Genomic DNA, 19,099 nt, shown 5'->3' on the forward strand with positions numbered 1-19,099 from the left:
CTTTCCTTTCCCATCAAGTGCCCGCAACGCCGCAATGACGTATTCATTTAAAACAGTGATGAAGCGTGGCAAGCAGAGGTAAGGTTATGAATCATAAACAAATTCAAACAACCTACAAATGGGTCTCTCGTTGGAAGAATTGTCTTTGTCACCAGGGTGACTTACTTTGAGAAACAAATATATAGAACCAAGATGTAGAATGTTAATGAAGCTTGCTTTATTCAAAAAGCTTCAGAAATGTTCATATGAAAAGCTCGGAGGCACTACTTTTCAGTACCCCCTCCTATGTCCAAGTGTGAGAACTTTTTCTAAATCTTTGAGTAGTGTGTGCCTACAGCGGGACACTGGTACCCGTCCGGTATTTATCTAGTTTACTGTGAGAAACCGCTTAAAAACTACATGCAGACTGGCAAGTTCACCAGACGTCGTCGTTAATCCACGAGGCGGGTTCTATCCTTGGCAGGCTCACCTCCCCAAAACGTAGAAGCGGTGCATTAACGTGTTCAGCTACAGGGTGTTTCAAAAATGACTACCTTCCAAACTTCAAGAAATTATCCTGCATACTTTACTTTACTAGCGCTCCAAAAAGAAACGATTGTGCTGAGATATGGCTTAGTTCAGGGGACTGTTTGCAGAATGAAATTCCACTCTGTAGGAATGTGCGCTGATCCGAAACTTCCTGGGAGATTAAAGGTGTGCGGCGGATCGCAATCCGAACTTGGAAGCAAGGGTATCAAATACTGACGTAGAGAATTTCGACTGAATGACGAATAGACGGTTGAAAACAGTGAGGGCGGTCGTGAGTCGTGCTCAGTATGTAGACTACGTGCCCAAGAGTGGTAAAGTTGCCAGGTTAGGGTCCCGGTCCAGCACACAGTTTTAATGTGCCACGAAGCGTCAGATGATCGCACACTCCGCTGCAAAGTGAAAATTCGTTCTGTAAACAATTCCTCAAGCTGTGGCTGAGTTGTGTGTTTCTTCTACAGGGTGTTTCAAAAATGACCGGTATATTTGAAACGGCAATAAAAACCAAACGAGCAGCGATAGAAATACACCATTTGTTGCAATATGCTTGGGACAACAGTACATTTTCAGGCAGACAAACTTTCGAAATTACAGTAGTTACAATTTTCAACAACAGATGGCTCTGCGGTCTGGGAAACTCTATAGTACGATATTTTCCACATATCCACCATGCGTAGCAATAATATGGCGTAGTCTCTGAATGAAATTACCCGAAACCTTTGACAACGTGTCTGGCGTAATGGCTTCACATGCAGATGAGATGTACTGCTTCATCTGTTCAATTGTTTCTGGATTCTGGCGGTACACCTGGTCTTTCAAGTGTCCCCACAGAAATGAGTCACAGGGGTTCATGTCTGGCGAATAGGGAGGCCAATCTACGCAGCCTCCTGTATGTTTCGGATAGCCCAAAGCAATCACGCGATCATCGAAATATTCACTCAGGAAATTAAGGACGTCGGCCGTGCGATGTGGCCGGGCACCATCTTGCATAAACCACGAGGTGTTCGCAGTGTCGTCTAAGGCAGTTTGTACCGCCACAAATTCACGAAGAATGTCCAGATAGCGAGATGCAGTAATCGTTTCGGATCTGAAAAATGGGCCAATGATTCCTTTGGAAGAAATGGCGGCCCAGACCAGTACTTTTTGAGGATGCAGGGACGATGGGACTGCAACATGGGGCTTTTCGGTTCCCCATATGCGCCAGTTCTGTTTATTGACGAAGCCGTCCAGGTAAAAATAAGCTTCGTCAGTAAACCAAATGCTGCCCACATGCATATCGCCGTCATCAATCCTGTGCACTATATCGTTAGCGAATGTCTCTCGTGCAGCAATGGTAGCAGCACTGAGGGGTTGTCGCGTTTGAATTTTGTAGGGATAGAGGTGTAAACTCTGGCGCATGAGACGATACGTGGACGTTGGCGTCATTTGGACCGCAGCTGCATCACGGCGAACGGAAACCCGAGGCCGCTGTCGGATCACCTGCTGCACTAGCTGCGCGTTGCCCTCTGTGGTTGCCGTACGCGGTCGCCCTACCTTTCCAGCACGTTCATCCGTCACGTTCCCAGTCCGTTGAAATTTTTCAAACAGATCCTTTATTGTATCGCTTTTCGGTCCTTTGGTTACATTAAACCTCCGTTGAAAACTTCGTCTTGTTGCAACAACACTGTGTTCTAGGCGGTGGAATTCCAACACCAGAAAAATCCTCTGTTCTAAGGAATAAACCATGTTGTCCACAGCACACTTGCACGTTGTGAACAGCACACGCTTACAGCAGAAAGACGACGTACAGAATGGCGCACCCACAGACTGCGTTGTCTTCTATATCTTTCACATCACTTGCAGCGCCATCTGTTGTTGAAAATTGTAACTAGTGTAATTTCGAAAGTTTGTCCGCCTGAAAATGTACTGTTGTCCCAAGCATATTGCAACAAACGGTGTATTTCTATCGCTGCTCGTTTAGTTTTTATTGCCGTTTCAAATATACCGGTCATTTTTGAAACACCCTGTATATCGGCTGATCGTAACTCTACATATAGGGTGACACGTTGACGGTGTTACAAACCTTTAGGGATAACGCAGAAGGCTAAATGTATCGATTTATAGGTGAAGAACCCTGATCCGGAAACGTTTATGTCGAAAGCTTAGCGAAAATCGTCCTACTATATTTGATAGTGCAATATATGTATCGCTACTGTTGTCGCTAAGATCGTGGAGTAGGCAACCTTATAAGTTAGTAAAACTAAATTAAACTCCGGCCGTACAGGTCATGAAGCCCTAACGGCACCGACCGCTCGCCGTGTCATCCTCAGTCCCCAGGATGCGGATACGGAGGGGCATGTGGTCAGCACACCGCTCTCCCGGCCGTATGGCAGTTTAAGAGACCGCAGGCGCTTCTTCTCAATCAAGTAGATCCTCAGTTCGCCTCACAAGGGCTGAGTGCGTCCCGCTTCCCAACAGCGCTCGTTGGACCGGATCGTCACCCATCCAAGCGCTAGCCCAGCCCGACAGCCCTTAACTTCGCTGATCTGACGGGAACCGGTGTTTTAGAAGTTGATAGTGTGGTGTCACCGCCAGACGCCACACTTGATAGGTGGTAGCTTTAAATCGGCCGCGGTCCATTAGTACAAGTCGGACCCGCGTGTCGCCGCAGTCAGTATTTGCAGACCGAGCGCCACCACACGGCAGGTCTAGAGAGACGTACTAGCACTGGCCCCAGTTGTACGACGACTTTGCTAGCGACTACACTGACGAAGCCTTTCTCTCATTTGCCGAGAGATAGTTAGAATAGCCTTCAGCTAAGTCCATGGCTACGACCTAGCAAGACGCCATTAACCATTTCTATAGAGAGTCTCACTTGTATCATCAAGAATGCTGTATACAAATGATGGAGTAAAGTTAAGTATTCTAGCAGCTACGTAGTTTTCTTTATAGCATTCATAACGTATCCTGTTCCAGACCTCACGTCCGTCTGCGTTAGATTATAGCGTGCATTTCGGCCTCCTCTATCTACAAGGTGTTGGCACATTTGCCAACACATCAGATAGCATAGACCAAAACCAGAGAAAAATGTCTACTAAACATAGGCTCTAAAATACACACATTATGAGCAATGAACTCTTGTTCGTCTTCGATACGATGAAACACATCTCTTCTACTGAAAAATCCTTTGGTTTCCATAACTTTGGAGGAGGAGATATAGACCAAACAATATAGCAAATACCCAGTATATATGAGCCCCAAAGTGCATGCCTAAAGAACTAGGGACTTTGTGAGTCTTCGTAGTACCGGACGAAAAAACGCTTGAGACATTCGCCTCGACACTGTAGTGCGTTCTTGCAAGCCCAAATTTTTTTTATGGATGCGGTCGAATGGATACCACAACCTGCACAAAATATTAAATCACTTTATTAAGACATAAACAATCTGAAATACTGAACTTGAAAAGAATCCATGTCCACTGGAACGACATGTGTATTTGTTACTGTTTCTAAACACTGTCAGTAAACACTTGGTATAATACTGAATGATACTCTCATCTCAATGTTCAGCTGACTATAATCTTCGATATACACTTTTGGCTTCTAATGCGACTCCCATTGCTGGATGTGAAATAGTACGTTGGTATCAGATGGTTCAGATGGCTCTGAGCACTATGGGACTTAACAGCTGTGGTCATCAGTCCCCTAGAACTTAGAACTACTTAAACCTAACTAACCTAAGGACATCACACACATCCATGCCCGAGGCAGGATTCGAACCTGTGACCGTAGCAGTCGCACGGTTTCGGACTGCGCGCCTAGAACCGCGAGACCACCGCGGCCGGCCAGTACGTTGGTATCCTTGTAGGCGATGATCAGTGAATGGGTGAGCGGGACAGTGCCGTTACGTTAGTAAACTTCCGGCTGTGGCTGCATATGGAATGTCTCTCACTCGTTGCTGCCTGAGAAGCGACTGTTCTTAATTGTGGTTCCAACTCTGACATGGGACCTCACTCTTCGGACAAGACAGGATGAAACACATCTCTTTTATTGAAAGAGGGTCCCACAACACTTAAAGTATGCACTTTAGAACCCTAGTTTACTGGACGTTTTGTTTCTGTGGTCCATACTACTTTGTCTATTACCACAGGGTGTCTTAAAATCAAGTTTATATTTGAAGAGCTCTCTGCGCATGGGCAACAATTCTGAGGAGATGAGGAGAGTGGGAGGGTGAGGCGGGGGGGGAGGGAGGGGGAGTAAATTCATTGCTTGCATGGCCTGTAGGAATTCAGTCGGTTTGGAGCACTTCTCGGGAGCGGACCGCGCGTTCTTTATGCGAGAATTTTACAAAATCGATGACTCGGCGACTGTGGGACGGAGGAAGTCTTGCAGTGATCGTGGATTCCATAATGTAAAGGATGCTCCAAGTGTTCCTCTTATGCGGAAATGAATCAAAACGTTTGAGTTAACCGGTTCGCCGGCCGAAGTGGCCGTGCGGTTCTAGGCGCTGCAGTCTGGAGCCGCGAGACCGCTACGGTCGCAGGTTCGAATCCTGCCTCGGGCATGGATGTGTGTGATGTCCTTAGGTTAGTTATGTTTAACTAGTTCTAAGTTCTATGGGACTAATGACCTCAGAAGTTGAGTCCCATAGTGCTCAGAACCATTTGAACCATTTAGTTAACCGGTTCTACACTGGTCAAACTGAAATCTGGGCGGTCGAGGTCATCGAGAACGGGCGAATCCGTGGAAAGTGAAAATCGGCCTGTTCGTGACTATCCTAACGTCTCCATTTGTAAGCGTGCAAGTACTTTTAGATGTGCATAGATCATGACTGCACCGAATTCTACGGAAAAAAGTTCACCATTACAAAATCCAGTTGGTGCAAGAATTAAATTCTCAGGATGCCGGCCGTAGGCCGTAATTCTTTAACAACATCTTGTTTTCTGACGAGTCTCATTTTCGCCTGTGTGGTCAGCTCAATAGGCAAAATTGCCGCTACTGGAGTGCAACGACATCTAAAAAGAAGCAAGAGGAACATTCACCAAAAGTTACTGTTTGGGCTGCTTTGTCAGTTCGAGGAATAATTGGTCCGTCACTTTTAAAGGATGAGAGCGGTCGTGCAGTTACAGTGAATTTGGAACAATATTTGACGATATCAAGGAACGTTTTTGGGCCTGAACTGCAGAACTGTCCTGTTTATAACCAAAGAACGTGGTTTCAGCACGATGGAGCTACAGCACACAAGCTCGTGAAATTTTCCCTGGTAAATTGATTTCCAGCAGGGGTGTCATAAACCGGCCCCAGCGCAATCCTCATTTACGTCCCATGGATTTTTTTTCTTATCGGGATACGTCAAATCTAAAGTGTATGTTGACAATCCGACTTCTCTGGAGCAATAGAAAAAGATATCTGTAGACAAGTGGCGGCTATGCCAGTGTGTACATGCGGGGCCATCATGCAAAATTTTGTTCATCGTTTAAATGAATGTCGTAGGTGTGCTGGATTGCATTTCACCCCCTAATGCCGAAAGTCGCGAATTCGCATCATATCAACGCTGCGCTAATAACTGGAAAGTTAACTGTTTTTGAATGTACCTGCCGGCAGAAGCTGATTCTTCATGGTGCTATCAGCGCCTCTGACAAGTGCTGCATTCTCCTGACTATTTCGAGTACCACTAAAGCTTTCAAAAATCTCATGACACTGAACGGCAGTAACTGGCTTTTATTAGTACTATCAGCTTCGGCAGTAAATCATCATTTGGTACGAAAATACCACTTAAAACATTTGTCATTAATATTGAAACAGAAACCACTGAATATTTTATTTCACATGAAACGTGTAGTAAAAACTCATTCATAGAATTTAAAAGGCCGGCAGCTGTGGCCGAGCGGTTCTATGCGCTTCAATCTGGAACCGTCCATCCACTACGGTCGCAGGTTCGAATCCTGTCTCGGGCATGGATGTGCGTGATGTCTTTACGTTAGTTAGGTTTAAGTAGTTCTAAGTTCTCGGGGACTGATGACGTCAGGTGTTATGTCTCAGCCACGCGGGATTAGCCGAGCGGTCAGGGGCGCTGCAGTCATGGACTGTACCGCTGGTCCCGGCGAAGGTTCGAGTCCTCCCTCGGGCATGGGTGTGTGTGTTTGTCCCTAGGATAATTTAGGTTAAGTAGTGTGTAAGATTAGGGACTGATGACATTAGCAGTTAAGTCCCATAAGATTTCACACACATTTCAACATTTTTTTGTTAAATCTCATAGTGCCCAGAGCTATTTGAACCACTAGAATTTAGAAGTGCAGCATTCGTCCTAGTCATATGAGATGACAACATATCTCATATGAATAGGACGATTGCTGCACTTGTAAATGCTAGGAACGAGTTTGTTATTACATGTGTCATTAGGATTAAAATATTCAAGGTCAATGCTTTGTGTTTCAGTACTCATGACAAATGAAATGTTTTAAGTGATTTTCATACCAGATGATAGCTTACGGCCGAAACCATTAGTACAAATAAAATTCAGTTAAGGCAGTTCAGTGTCAGGAATTTTTTAAATCGTATATCGCCTGCCGAAAATTGCCTGAAAAAACCTACCTCTAAAGCACCAAGATTTTGGATTTTTATGTTTCATATAGATATTTAATCAGGCATTAATGGGTTAAATGACACTATTTTTAAGAATTAGGTTCCTAAACTGTATACACTACTGGCCATTAAAATTGCTACACCAAGAAGAAAAGCAGATGATAAACGGGTATTCATTGGACAGATATATTATACTAGAACTGACATGTGATTAAAGTTTCACGCAATTTCGGTGCATAGATCCTGAGAAATCAGTACCCAGAACAACCACCTCTGGCCGTAATAACGGCCCTGGTACGCCTGGGCATTGAGTCAAACAGAGCTTGGTTGGCGTGTACAGGTACAACTGCCCATGGAGCTTCAATACGATACCACACTTCATCAAGATTAGAGACAGGCGTATTGTGATGAGCCAGTTGCTCGGCCACCATTGACCAGACGTTTCCAGTTGGTGAGAGATCTGGAGAATGTGCTGGCCAGGGCAGCAGTCGAACGTGTTCTGTATCCAGAAAGGCCCGTACAGGACCTGCAACATGCAGTCGTGTACTGCCGTCATTGCGAACAAGAGGTGACCGACACGTGTAACCAATGGCACCCCATACCATCACGCCGGGTGATACGCCAGTATGGCGATGACGAATAAACGCTTCAAGTGTGCGTTTACTGCGATGTCGTCAAACACGGATGCGACCATCACGATGCTGTAAATAGAACCTGGATTCATCAGAAACAATGACGTTTTGCCATTCGTGCACCCAGATTCGTCGTTGAGTACACCATCTCAAGGTGCTCCTGTCTGTGATGCAGCGTCAAGGGTAACCGCAACCATGGTCTCCGAGCAGATAGTCCATACTGCTGCATACGTCGTCGAACTGTTCATGCAGATGGTTGTCGTCTTGCAAACGTCCCCATCTGTTGACTCAGGGATCGGGACGTGGCTGCACGATCCGTTACAGCCATGCGGATAAGATGCCTGTCATCTCGACTGCTAGTGATACGAGGCCGTTGGGATCGAGCACGGCGGTCCGTATTACCCTCCTGAACCCACCGATTCCATATTCCGCTAACAGTCATTGGATATCGACGAACGAGAAACCGCAATGGCGATAGGCTACAATCCGACCTTTATCAAAGTCGGAAAGGTGATGGTACGCATTTCAGCGCCTTACACGAGGCATCACAACAACGTTTCACTAGGCAACGCCGGTCAACTGGTGTTTGTGTATGAGAAATTGGTTGGAAACTTTCCCCATGTGAGCACGTTGTAGGTGTCACCACCGGCGCCAACCTTGTGTGAATGCTCTGAAAAGCTAACCATTTTCATATCACAGTATCTTCTTCCTGTCGGTTAAACTTCCGATCTGTAGCACGTCATCTTCATGGTGCAGCAATTTTAATGGTCAGTAGTATATTTCAATAATAAATAATGATTTTGTCGATATACTTCGACCACTGTTTTATTTTGACACATCAAAGGTATGCTTTGTTTAGATGCTCTCTATATTTAAAGCAAAGGGCTTGCAGTAGAAGAGATGTGTTTCACAGTGTCGTAGATGAAGAAGAGCCCAAAGCTCTTAAGGTATGCAGTTTAGAGCGCAGGTGTAGGCGACACATCTCCCTTGTTTTCGCCTGTACATCTCCCCTGAAAGTGGCCCACCCTACACAACCGGTAGCAAAATGATATTCACTTGTAACTTCGGACCCGGTCGTTTCCGGTCCATGGTCCCTCATCTCAAATCGATACATTTATCCCATGTCCATCATCCCTTAGCAGTGACAACACTTGTAAACTTCCTGGCAGATTAAAACTGTGTGCCGGACCGAGACTCGAACTCGGTACCTTTGCCTTCCTGAAAGAAAGGATATTGCGGAGACATGGGTTAGCCACATCCTAGGGGATGTTCCCAGAATGAAATTTTCACTCTGCAGCGGAGTGTGCGCTGATGTGAATCTTCCTGGCAGATTGAAACAAATAAAGTTTGGAAGGTAGGAGGCGAGGTAGTGGCAGAAGTAAAGCTGTGAGGACGGGGCGTGAGTCGAGCTTGGGTAGCTCAGTCGGTGGAGCACTTGCCCGCGAGAGGCAAAGTTCCCGAGTTCGAGTCTCGGTCCGGCACACAGTTTTAATCTGCCATGAAGTTTCACATCAGCGCACACTCCTCTGCAGAGTGTGAAACGTCCCCTTAGAACAATTTATACAAGACTGTGCTTAACCTGACACACAATATTATTTAGCGCAACGCAATCTGACTTTCAAAAATCCCTACAAAAGAATGGCCCTGACTAACATTAACCTATACCTTTCACAAATCACTTACCTCACAAAAATCTTCATTACTCGAACTACTGCAATACAGCGAGCGCCACTACTGCCAGCTAAATAAAAGATTCAAACTACGGAAGGCACTAACTACTGATAGGGATAGTTAGCAAATGAGAGATTTTAATAGAGAATAAACAATGTATTTACCTTAATAGTCATAATATATATATAGCAGTTCATGACAAATTACAAAACTCCGCCATCTCTCTCCCCACATCCACCACTGCTGGCGGCTCACCTCCAAATGCGCAACGCTACGCGCTGTTCACATCCAGCTGCCGCTGCCCAACACTACAATGGCAGACAACAATGCAAACTAGCCACAGTCTGCACACAGCACAGCCAGTGATTTTCATATAGAGCGCTACGTAACGTTGCCAATAAGAAAACATAAACAGCCTACTTACATAAAGAAAACATAAACAGCCTACTTACATAGCCCCCATGCTCCCCACAAAAAATTTTACAAATTTTTTGGGCAGTGGCCAATACAGATTTGATAAAATTTTTCATAATTACAATAACAAAGAAATCAAATGCACTCACTTATTGATACAATGTTGGTCAAAAGCTAAAATTTTCTCACAGTCCATAAAGACAGTCCTGATCATTCATCATAAGAGTAAACCTGCAGTTTGTTTTCTCAAAGTCTGAGCAGTAAAAGACAATGCACACGGAAGTAGTGGATGTCCATGCAGTCTTGAAGAAGTAGTGTTGTCCTTCCAACAGAAAGACAGTGCTGACTCTTGATATGCTGACAGGTAATGGGCCACAACAGAGCAAACCCACAGCAGAGTCAGTCGAAGTTGATGAATACATAAGAAACTAACTATGATGACTTGGAAGAAATGTATTGAGAAGCTATATGAAAATAGTTTGGGCAAAAAAAAAAAAAAGGATACTGTACAGTGGAGAAAAACTATTTTTGACAGAGGATGTGAACAGAATACAGAAAGCAGGCTTAGATAGGACTTTTGGGAATAATGATGAACGAAGGGAGATCTCCATGCAAAATACTGCAGTAAAACAAACCCTGTCCTTTCCTTTTGTGTTATCCCACTATGTGTTTGTGTACCCATGTGTATTTGTTTTCTTCCTGTCTCTGTGTAGTTTCATAGAATTTTTTCTTCTTTTAATATTAAGCTACATTCACTATGATGAGGAATACTGTTATCCTCAAATATAATTGGCATTAATAATATGTTATTTACTTTGTAAAGATGTTAGACATTATTTATTCTGTTTTGTTGCTCATGTGTGAAGTTGATGTTGCAAACTAGCCACAGACTGCACACAGCACAGCCAGTGATTTTCATATAGAGCGCTACGTAACGTTGCCAATAAGAAAACATAAACAGCCTACTTACAAGTGAAAATCCCATTCTGGAGTGACAACACTTGTATTGCGTGTTGCGTCGCCCGGCCCCAGGGCTGGCAGTGAGTCTGAGGCGCTCCCCTGCGGCAGGCGGCGAGGTGGTGACGGTGGCGCTGTTCGACCCCGCGACGGGCGCGCTCGACTTCGGCTGCCCCGGCTGCTGCCCGCTGGCGTGGCAGGGCGGCCAGGTGCCGGTGGCGCGGCGCGAGTTCCGGCTGCGCGTCGTCACCATCGAGCCGGCCGCCTTCCTCAGCGTCGCCTGCCTCGCCGTCGTCGGCATCTCGCTCGCCGTCGCCTTCCTCGCCTTCAACCTGCACTTCCGCAAACTCAAGTAAGCCCCGCCTGCCGTAGCCCTGCCGCAGTCTTCACCAGTGATGCTGTCGCCTAAATAAACCGTGCCACAACTGTCGAGCCAGCAATGACAAGAGCTTACTCTAGTACCAAGAGAATGTGTTATTTCGTAATCTACGTACAGATAACTTTTCATTCTTATTGATTGGCGACTCCATGTTGTCTTGTACACAACGACCAGATAACAGGTATACTTGAAAAAAGAGACAGCATTGGTCGTATATTTTTTACTATTGCAAAATCGATTTTCTGTCACTGAGTGACCATCTTTAGTGCTAGAAGTTAAAATTTTTTTTCACATTACGATCAGAGAGTACAACATAGAAAATCACAATTACATCTGCATATGAACATAACACTTGTTAGAAACAAACCTGTATTGTATAACTTAAATTGGGATGCACTGTTGTCACTAAGCTTACGGCAATCACGTAGACTGAGGTCGCTGTTTACCTGCACTTGTTCAGCAGACCTCGGTGTGACGGGGCTTGACACGCCCTCTATGTGACATGTGTCACGTGAAGACATAGTATTACTGATTTTACGAATTATTAACACTAAATAACTCTTGTACTTTTGTGAATGGTGTAGTAATTCCAATTTTAAAATGTACACATAGCAGACCCAGGGAAATATCTAAAATACATTGTCGTATTGTTTTTAAACAATAAAACATAAAATAGATCGATGATACGTTGTTAGAGTGCAGAACATATAAAAAGCAAAAGATAATGCAAAAGAATAATAAATGAATAACATAAAAAGAGGCGCAACACAGGTTTTTTAAAAAACATAATACCCACCATCTGGCGTGGGAAGTCAGAAGTACAACGTTCGTAATTTATGTAACAAACGTTAATACCAAAGAGTCAAATATATAAAAATAATAACGTTAATACCAAGGAGTCAAATATATAAAAAATAATAACAGTACGAAACTGCCGTTACTTAATAATTAAAATGCCGTGCAAATATAAGGTGCGAACAAGTAGTATACATCAATCATCGAGAAACCATCATGAGGAAGGACAAGTAATAGTGTCACTTATACGAAAATATACATCGTACTTTAGAGAAATTAAACATAGACTATGCACGATATCCAGCACTTATTCAAATAGCAAAGGAATTGTTAACATACATTAAAATAATTACGTAAAGTGATAACCGGTTTGTATTACTTTGTGTCAACGCCTACGAGATGTCGACTGTAGTAAAATTATGTTCAGTAGGCGTCCATAAGTTCTGCAAATTACAGAACGAAAAAGGAAGAAGCATCTTTTAAAAAACGAAATTAGTAATGTTATTAAAACAAACTGAAAACATGTGTGTCAGTGTGTTGAGATAGTTGTAATAGCGGCCATTATACGTGTTCTCGTAGCGACTATGACTGAGGCGTTGTATATAAGGGATAACAAGCAGCTGACTATGAATTGCTAATTGTAATAATTGACCACAAGTTGACTTTATTTCATAGTTACACAGTATATTTTTTAGTTACACAGTTTTTAATTTGCTTCACTTTTCCGTGTCCATAAAGATACGAGGGGCCCTTAATAAGTAAAGAAAGACTTTTTTTCTAGGCCTGTTTCGGTTAAGGGACACCCTGGAATGTTTCCTCTTCAGCCTTATAGTTCAAACGCCCGCTAAGCCCGCTGCGCAGAACAGGTGACTAGCACTGTGGAAAGGGCAAATAAGGTGTCGGTCAGATTCTCTCAAAATTGTAATTCATTGTAATTTAATAACACCTTTAAACCAAAACGGCACATAAGCGAACCTTTAGAACAATGAGTTTCAAAAGGCAATTATTTCACGGATGAAGGCCTCCAAACAAGAAATCTTAAAGCAACGAGATAAACCTCAAGTCGTAAAAACATGCAGTTAAAGTTGCGAATAAAATAATGTAAGGGTGAATGGGCAGACATAAACAAGATACAATACAAGTAGCTGAAGGTCCACAGTAAAATTTTCAAAAATTTTAAAGTAAATTACCATAACCTTTAACCTTTCAAAGACAGAACGCCGCAATTTTTTTTCTAGGTATAAGGATTTAAGTGGCTGAAGGCCCACAATTGAGTTTCCAAAATTCAAAAATACCTAAAATCCAGTACAAAGAACAATTTTTTAAATCATTGGCTATGATAGATTATAAACAGACAATTAAATGGTTCAAATGGCTCTGAGCACTATGGGACTTAACATCTATGGTCATCAGTCCCCTAGAACTTAGAACTACTTAAACCTAACTAATCTGAGGACATCACACAACACCCAGTCATAACGAGGCAGAGAAAATCCGTGACCCCGCCGGGAATCGAACCCGGGAACCGAGAACAACAGACAATTAAACACCGGTGAGAAGGACAATAAAGAAAACGGCACTCAGAAGCCACCAGAGAGGTCGGTCTGCCTTCGTTCACTTAGCTGAGACAGGTGGTGAGCCCAACTACACTTGATCCGTTGGAACCCAACCAGGGGACAGCCACGGACCGACCGACAAAACGACTTGCTAGCCACCAATCGGTACATGAGAACTCAAACACCAAAACTCACGAACGCGATTATCCACAATGAAATATGTATTAAGCTGTCAAAACTACACACCATGTTGGACAGCGACAACAGGTGAGGAAAGGACGCTGCCTGATATTACGTTAGTGGCGAGGACAGGTAACCGGGACTCTAACAGCCACAAGGCAGAAAATTCCACTGGTGCACTTGAATTGTAGTCAACCAATATAGTTAATTGCACCGCATGGCGGCTGAATTTCAGCAACAGAAACACTCGGTGTTGCTCACAGGAAAACCTTCCCAACAGCCACCCACCGAAACGACCCCACACAACATGAATGGGTGGTTGAAACCACTACTCAACTTTGACGTCCTGGGTCGGTGAACCACGAAGCTCGTAGCGATCGTACAGCTCCACACACGCTCCGACACTGTGCAGGGACCGCCAGTGGACCCAGCCGACTGCACCGCGCGGAGATAACTTCCCTGGTCTGGAGCATCCGAGCGACTACTCTCAGAATGCCGACAACTTCTAAAATAGTCGTCAGCTCAGATAACATCAATTACACACACACAACCCGACAAACACTCGCTACAAGACCTGAACGATACCCAACAGTAACTAAGCACGTACGAAGACAATTCGGGGACGATGCACACACACATCGGCGACTCATGAACGATTGTGGAGTCAAAACGCGTCGTCCGGTAGGACGACCGACCAACGATCCACCAAGACCGTGGCCCGGCTCAAGTGATGCGTGGCGGCAATGGTCTGGCGAGCCATTTCGACGGAGACCTCACTGCTGCTCTAACCCGACTGCAGAAGTGCCGCATTGCAACTCTCCGACTGGCAAGTCCGGACTATGCTGCAGACGCGTTCCAACTGCCTGGCAGCCCGAACTCGCGACTCTAACTCACTTACGATTTTTTTTTCTTTATTGTTATTTTCAAACCTGTTAACAGGCAGGCCAGCAGCAGCATGCTACGCCGCTCTTTGGCCTCAGAGAAACACACAAGATACAAATGAAGACATCGAGAGAAAAAACATGGTGGACCTAGAAATGGAGACAAACACTTTTTAAAATACATGGAGCTGTTCACGGGCGTAGAGTCCAAGATAAAATTTGTTCAGACATTTGGACAGAGACGAATATTGTCACACGTGAACGTAGGTGCACAAAAACGAATAACACTGAACCACTTAAGCACAAAACGACGACACACACAGAACACGAGGCGTAGATCTCCGGCGCGCGAATGTTCACTAACTGTGTACGAGTCCAGGGACCTGCCAAGAGAGGAGAAAGGGGGGTGGGAGAGGGAGAGGGGGGAGCAGATGCCAAGGACAGGGGAGATAGGGGGAAGGGAGGAAGGGGTAGGGGAAGCCCGGGGGAAGAGAGGAGGAGGGAGGGGACGGGGGAAAAGGAAAGAGAAGGGAAGGGAAGAGAAGGGACGGAGGGTGCCGAAAGGAAAGGGCACAAGAAGTGTGGGGGAGGATCAAAGTTGATTGGAGGGGTAGATGGAGGGTAGGAGGACATCATCAGGGAGGGGGAGCTGGCGGAAGCCACCTTGGGAGAGGGTAAGGAGGGTGGAGAGATGGAGACCGGGTGGGACGTGGGAATACAGGCGCGGCAGTGGGCGGGGGTGGGAGAGGATGGGTGAGACAAGCGGATGAGGAGGATCGAGTTTGCGGGAGGTGTACAGGATCCGTGTCCTTTCAAGGAAAAGGAGGAGGTGGGGGAAGGGGATGAGATCATACAGGATCTGCGTGGGGGAGGGGGGATGGATGCGATAGGCGAGGCGGAGAGCATGGCGATCAAGGATTTGGAGGGATTTATAAAAGGTAGGGGGGCGGAGATCCAGGCCGGATGGGCGTAACAGAGGATGGGGCGGATGAGGGATTTATACGTGTGGAGGATGGTGGAGGGGTCCAGACGCCACGTACGGCCGGAAAGGAGCTTGAGGAGACGGAGTCGGGAGCGTGCCTTGGCTTGGATTGTCCAGAGATGGGGAGTCCAGGAGAGGCGACGGTCGAGGGTGACGCCAAGGTACTTAAGGGTGGGAGTGAGGGCGATAGGACGGCCATAGATGGTGAGACAGAAATCAAGGAGGCGGAAGGAAGGGGTGGTTTTGCCTACAATGATCGCCTGGGTTTTGGAGGGATTGACCTTGAGCAACCACAGGCAACAAGGTGTTGGGAGCGCTGCAGGGTGGGGGCAAGATCAAGGAAGACGGTGTCATCGGCAAACTGGAGACGGTGGACGGGGGGTGACGGTGGCGGCATGTCCGCCGTATACAAAAGTTACAGAAGGGGGGAGAGGACGGAGCCTTGGGGCACACTGGCGGAGGGGAAAAAGGTGTAGGAGGCGGTGTTATGGATGGTGACGTAGGAAGGACGGTGGGAGAGAAAGGAGCCGATTAGACGGATGTAGTTAATGGGAAGGGCGAAGGTTTGGAGCTTGAAGAGGAGACCGGAATGCCATACGCGGTCATAAGCTCGTTCGAGGTCCATAGAGAGGAAGATTGCGGAGCGACGGGAATTAAGCTGGTCGGAAAGGAGATGAGTGAGGTGAAGGAGAAGATCGTCGGAAGAGAAGGAAGGCCGAAAGCCACACTGGGTAACGGGAAGGAGGCGGTGCTGGCGGAGATGCTGGTGGATGCGGCGGGTGAGGATAAATTCCAGGACCTTGCTGAAGACCGGGGTAAGGCTGATGGGACGGTAGGAGGAGACGGCGGACGGCGGTTTGCCAGGTTTAAGGAACATCAGGATACGGGAGGACTCACTTACGACAGACAACGACTGTGAAGTAATAGCAGTCGAGCAAAGATACTACGAGAGGGGATATATCGATACGCGCTGCTAACGCCGCTCACGGTCAGGCAAAGCAGCAACTCAGTGACAGTAGTAATTTAAATTAACGTAGTGAGGTGGAAGTACGTTAAAAACAGGGTGTAAAATAATGATGGCGGGAAAACGAAACTCGCACGGCTGAATAGTTCCACGAAGCTCCGATAGGTGGTGGTGCCGTACTTAACCTTCAAATGGTGTTTGTAACTGAGGTGTGCTCCAAGTGGAGAGCTGTCGTTGAATGTCTTTTGACAGAAAACCAGAGCATCACAGATACTGTTGGCCGCTTGCAGAATGTCTACCGACATGTGGCAATGAAGAATATCACAGTGACTCATAGGGCGAGGCATCTGTTATCATCGCAACAAGGTACTGCAAACCTGTCTGAGCTCCTGCGTGCCAGTTTGCTTCACAGAACTATGTTTCCAGAAATGCTGGAACGTGCGGACGCTCTCGTTCGAGGTGATCGACGGATCGTAATGAATCAACTCACTGCTCAACTGAACGTCTCTGTTGATAATGCTGACGCACTCCTCCACCAGTTGGAGTAGTCAAATGCGTGCATAACAGAAAATCATAAAAGAAACGAATCACCATCTGTGCAGAATTACTTGTGCATTACGGGGCCAATGGTGACAATTTTTGTCGAACATCGTCACAGGTGATGAAAGTGTGGGTTCATCTCTTCCAACTGGACCGGCCGGAGTGGCCGAGCGGTTCTAGGCGCTACAGTGTGGAGCCGCGCGACCGCTACGGTCGCAGGTTCGAATCCTGCCTCGGGCATGGATGTGTGTGATGTCCTTAGGTTAGTTAGGTTTAAGTAGTTCTAAGTTCTAGGGGACGGATGACCTCAGAAGTTTAGTCCCATAGTGCTCAGAGCCATTTGAATTTGAATCTTCCAACTGGAAACAAAACGGCCATTCATGAAGTAGCACCACACTTCCTGTCCTCCTAAGGAAAAACTGAAAGCCACACCCTCACCCATCGATGATGTTCTAGGAGGGGTTATTCTATTTGGTGTCCTCCCTCATAGTGTAACGATCAACTCTAAAGTGTACAGTTCTGTCCTCAGGAAAATAAAGAAATGACTTCAGCGCGTCCATCGGCACAAAACTGCAAATGTACTTCTCCTTCTCCATGACAATGTAAGCACTCACACAAGTCTGCTGACACGAGAGGAACTCTCCAAACTTCGTTCGACTGTTCTTCCTCATCCGCCCTACAGCTCGAATCTCGCACCTTCCGACTTCCATTTGTTTGGCCTGATGAAGGATGCATTCTGCTCAAAGCAGTATGTGAAAGATGGGAACGTTATTGATGCAGCAAGATGTTGGCTCTGACATTACCTTGTAGAGTGATACCATACAGGCATACAGGCCCTTCTAGTATGGTGGCGTAAGGCAGTCTCTTGGAAAGGAGATTATGTTGAAAATTAGATTTTTATACTTAAAATACTGGGGAATAATATAGTGTATTGGAATTACGAATATAATTAATCTGTTTTCATAAAAATGTGTTGCATTGCTTAATGAATGCCCGTCGTAGTTGTGCTCAACGAATTGCGGCCAATGTGACCTGGTTCTTTTTCATTTGTCTTGTGCCTCGATCTCACACCGGAGCAGGATCAGCACGATTATAAACGGATTTGACGTGGTTTATTTAATGGGTTGCAAGATGCCCTTCCGGTCACCACCTCATTACCTCGCCCCCTTTCTCAACTGTCTGTATGTAGCGTTATTCCTTTGAAAGTGAGCGGAAGTTTTTCTAAATATTTGCGAATCGCGTAATTGAGGTGGAACTAGGGTAGTCGTTCGGTATTCGGCTAGTCAACCAGGGGGCCGAGAAAGCGGCCCTCGTCGTTAATCCGCCTGCCGGATTCAATCCGCAGCCGGAGCACCTCCCCCTCCTGAAAGCGGTACTTTAACGTGCACGAATATCCGTGCGGTTGCCGACATATCTTGATTATTAACTTTAAAATGATCTAGTAGTGTGGAAAGTTTATCCAGCATGCGGAACTGCAGCATGTGGTGTGGATCTTGCAGCTCCTCACACTTGCAAGGAAGACGTGCTTCAACCAGGTGGAGGTTCCACTTCTGCACGCTGATCTTGCAGTGCAACAATACCAGTCTCATCCTGTTCAAAGGTCGCCACTCTAGGTTGGAAGCTCGTCCTCCTTAATTATTCTAACCTGGCAGTTCATAAGAGACCAGGGCTCTTGTGTCATCACCTGAAATGTTATGAAACAGCAGAGTCACGCCGCTGATGTTGAAGTTTTCCCTTTTTCTAAGCCGTCGCGTGATAGTGGCGAAAATTCGATGGAGTCGCCCCCAGGATGACGACTTTGTTGCCTACCTACTTAGCAGACATGTTTTCAAATGGCTGTAGGACGGGAAAAGTGCGCTCTGGGACGTGGGTTCTCATCAAAAAATTATGCGCTAACCTCCCTCTACAAAGTCCTAGGAGCTTGTAACAAGAATTTTCGAACACCCTATGTTGCTATATTCTTGTCTTTCCTTCTTTCGTCGATAGATTGAAGTATTTCATCTGATACTTAAGGTTTCTTCTGACTTACCTTCCTCCTACTTATCTTTGTCTTTGCAACA

General features: G+C 45.8%; 1 protein-coding gene across 1 annotated transcript in view; it reads left to right on the top strand.

Moving 5' to 3' along the window:
- Nucleotides 1-19,099, top strand: part of LOC126092634 (gamma-aminobutyric acid type B receptor subunit 2) — a gene marked incomplete at its 5' end in the record, with an annotated part of 461,219 nt that overhangs the window by 270,219 nt on the left and 171,901 nt on the right. The window contains one exon of the mRNA XM_049908357.1: nt 10,874-11,114. Coding sequence (XP_049764314.1) covers nt 10,874-11,114 — 241 coding nt within the window. The remainder of the gene's footprint in view (nt 1-10,873; nt 11,115-19,099) is intronic.

Source organism: Schistocerca cancellata, chromosome 7, assembly GCF_023864275.1.
Source record: "Schistocerca cancellata isolate TAMUIC-IGC-003103 chromosome 7, iqSchCanc2.1, whole genome shotgun sequence".
NCBI classification, from domain to species: domain Eukaryota; kingdom Metazoa; phylum Arthropoda; class Insecta; order Orthoptera; family Acrididae; genus Schistocerca; species Schistocerca cancellata.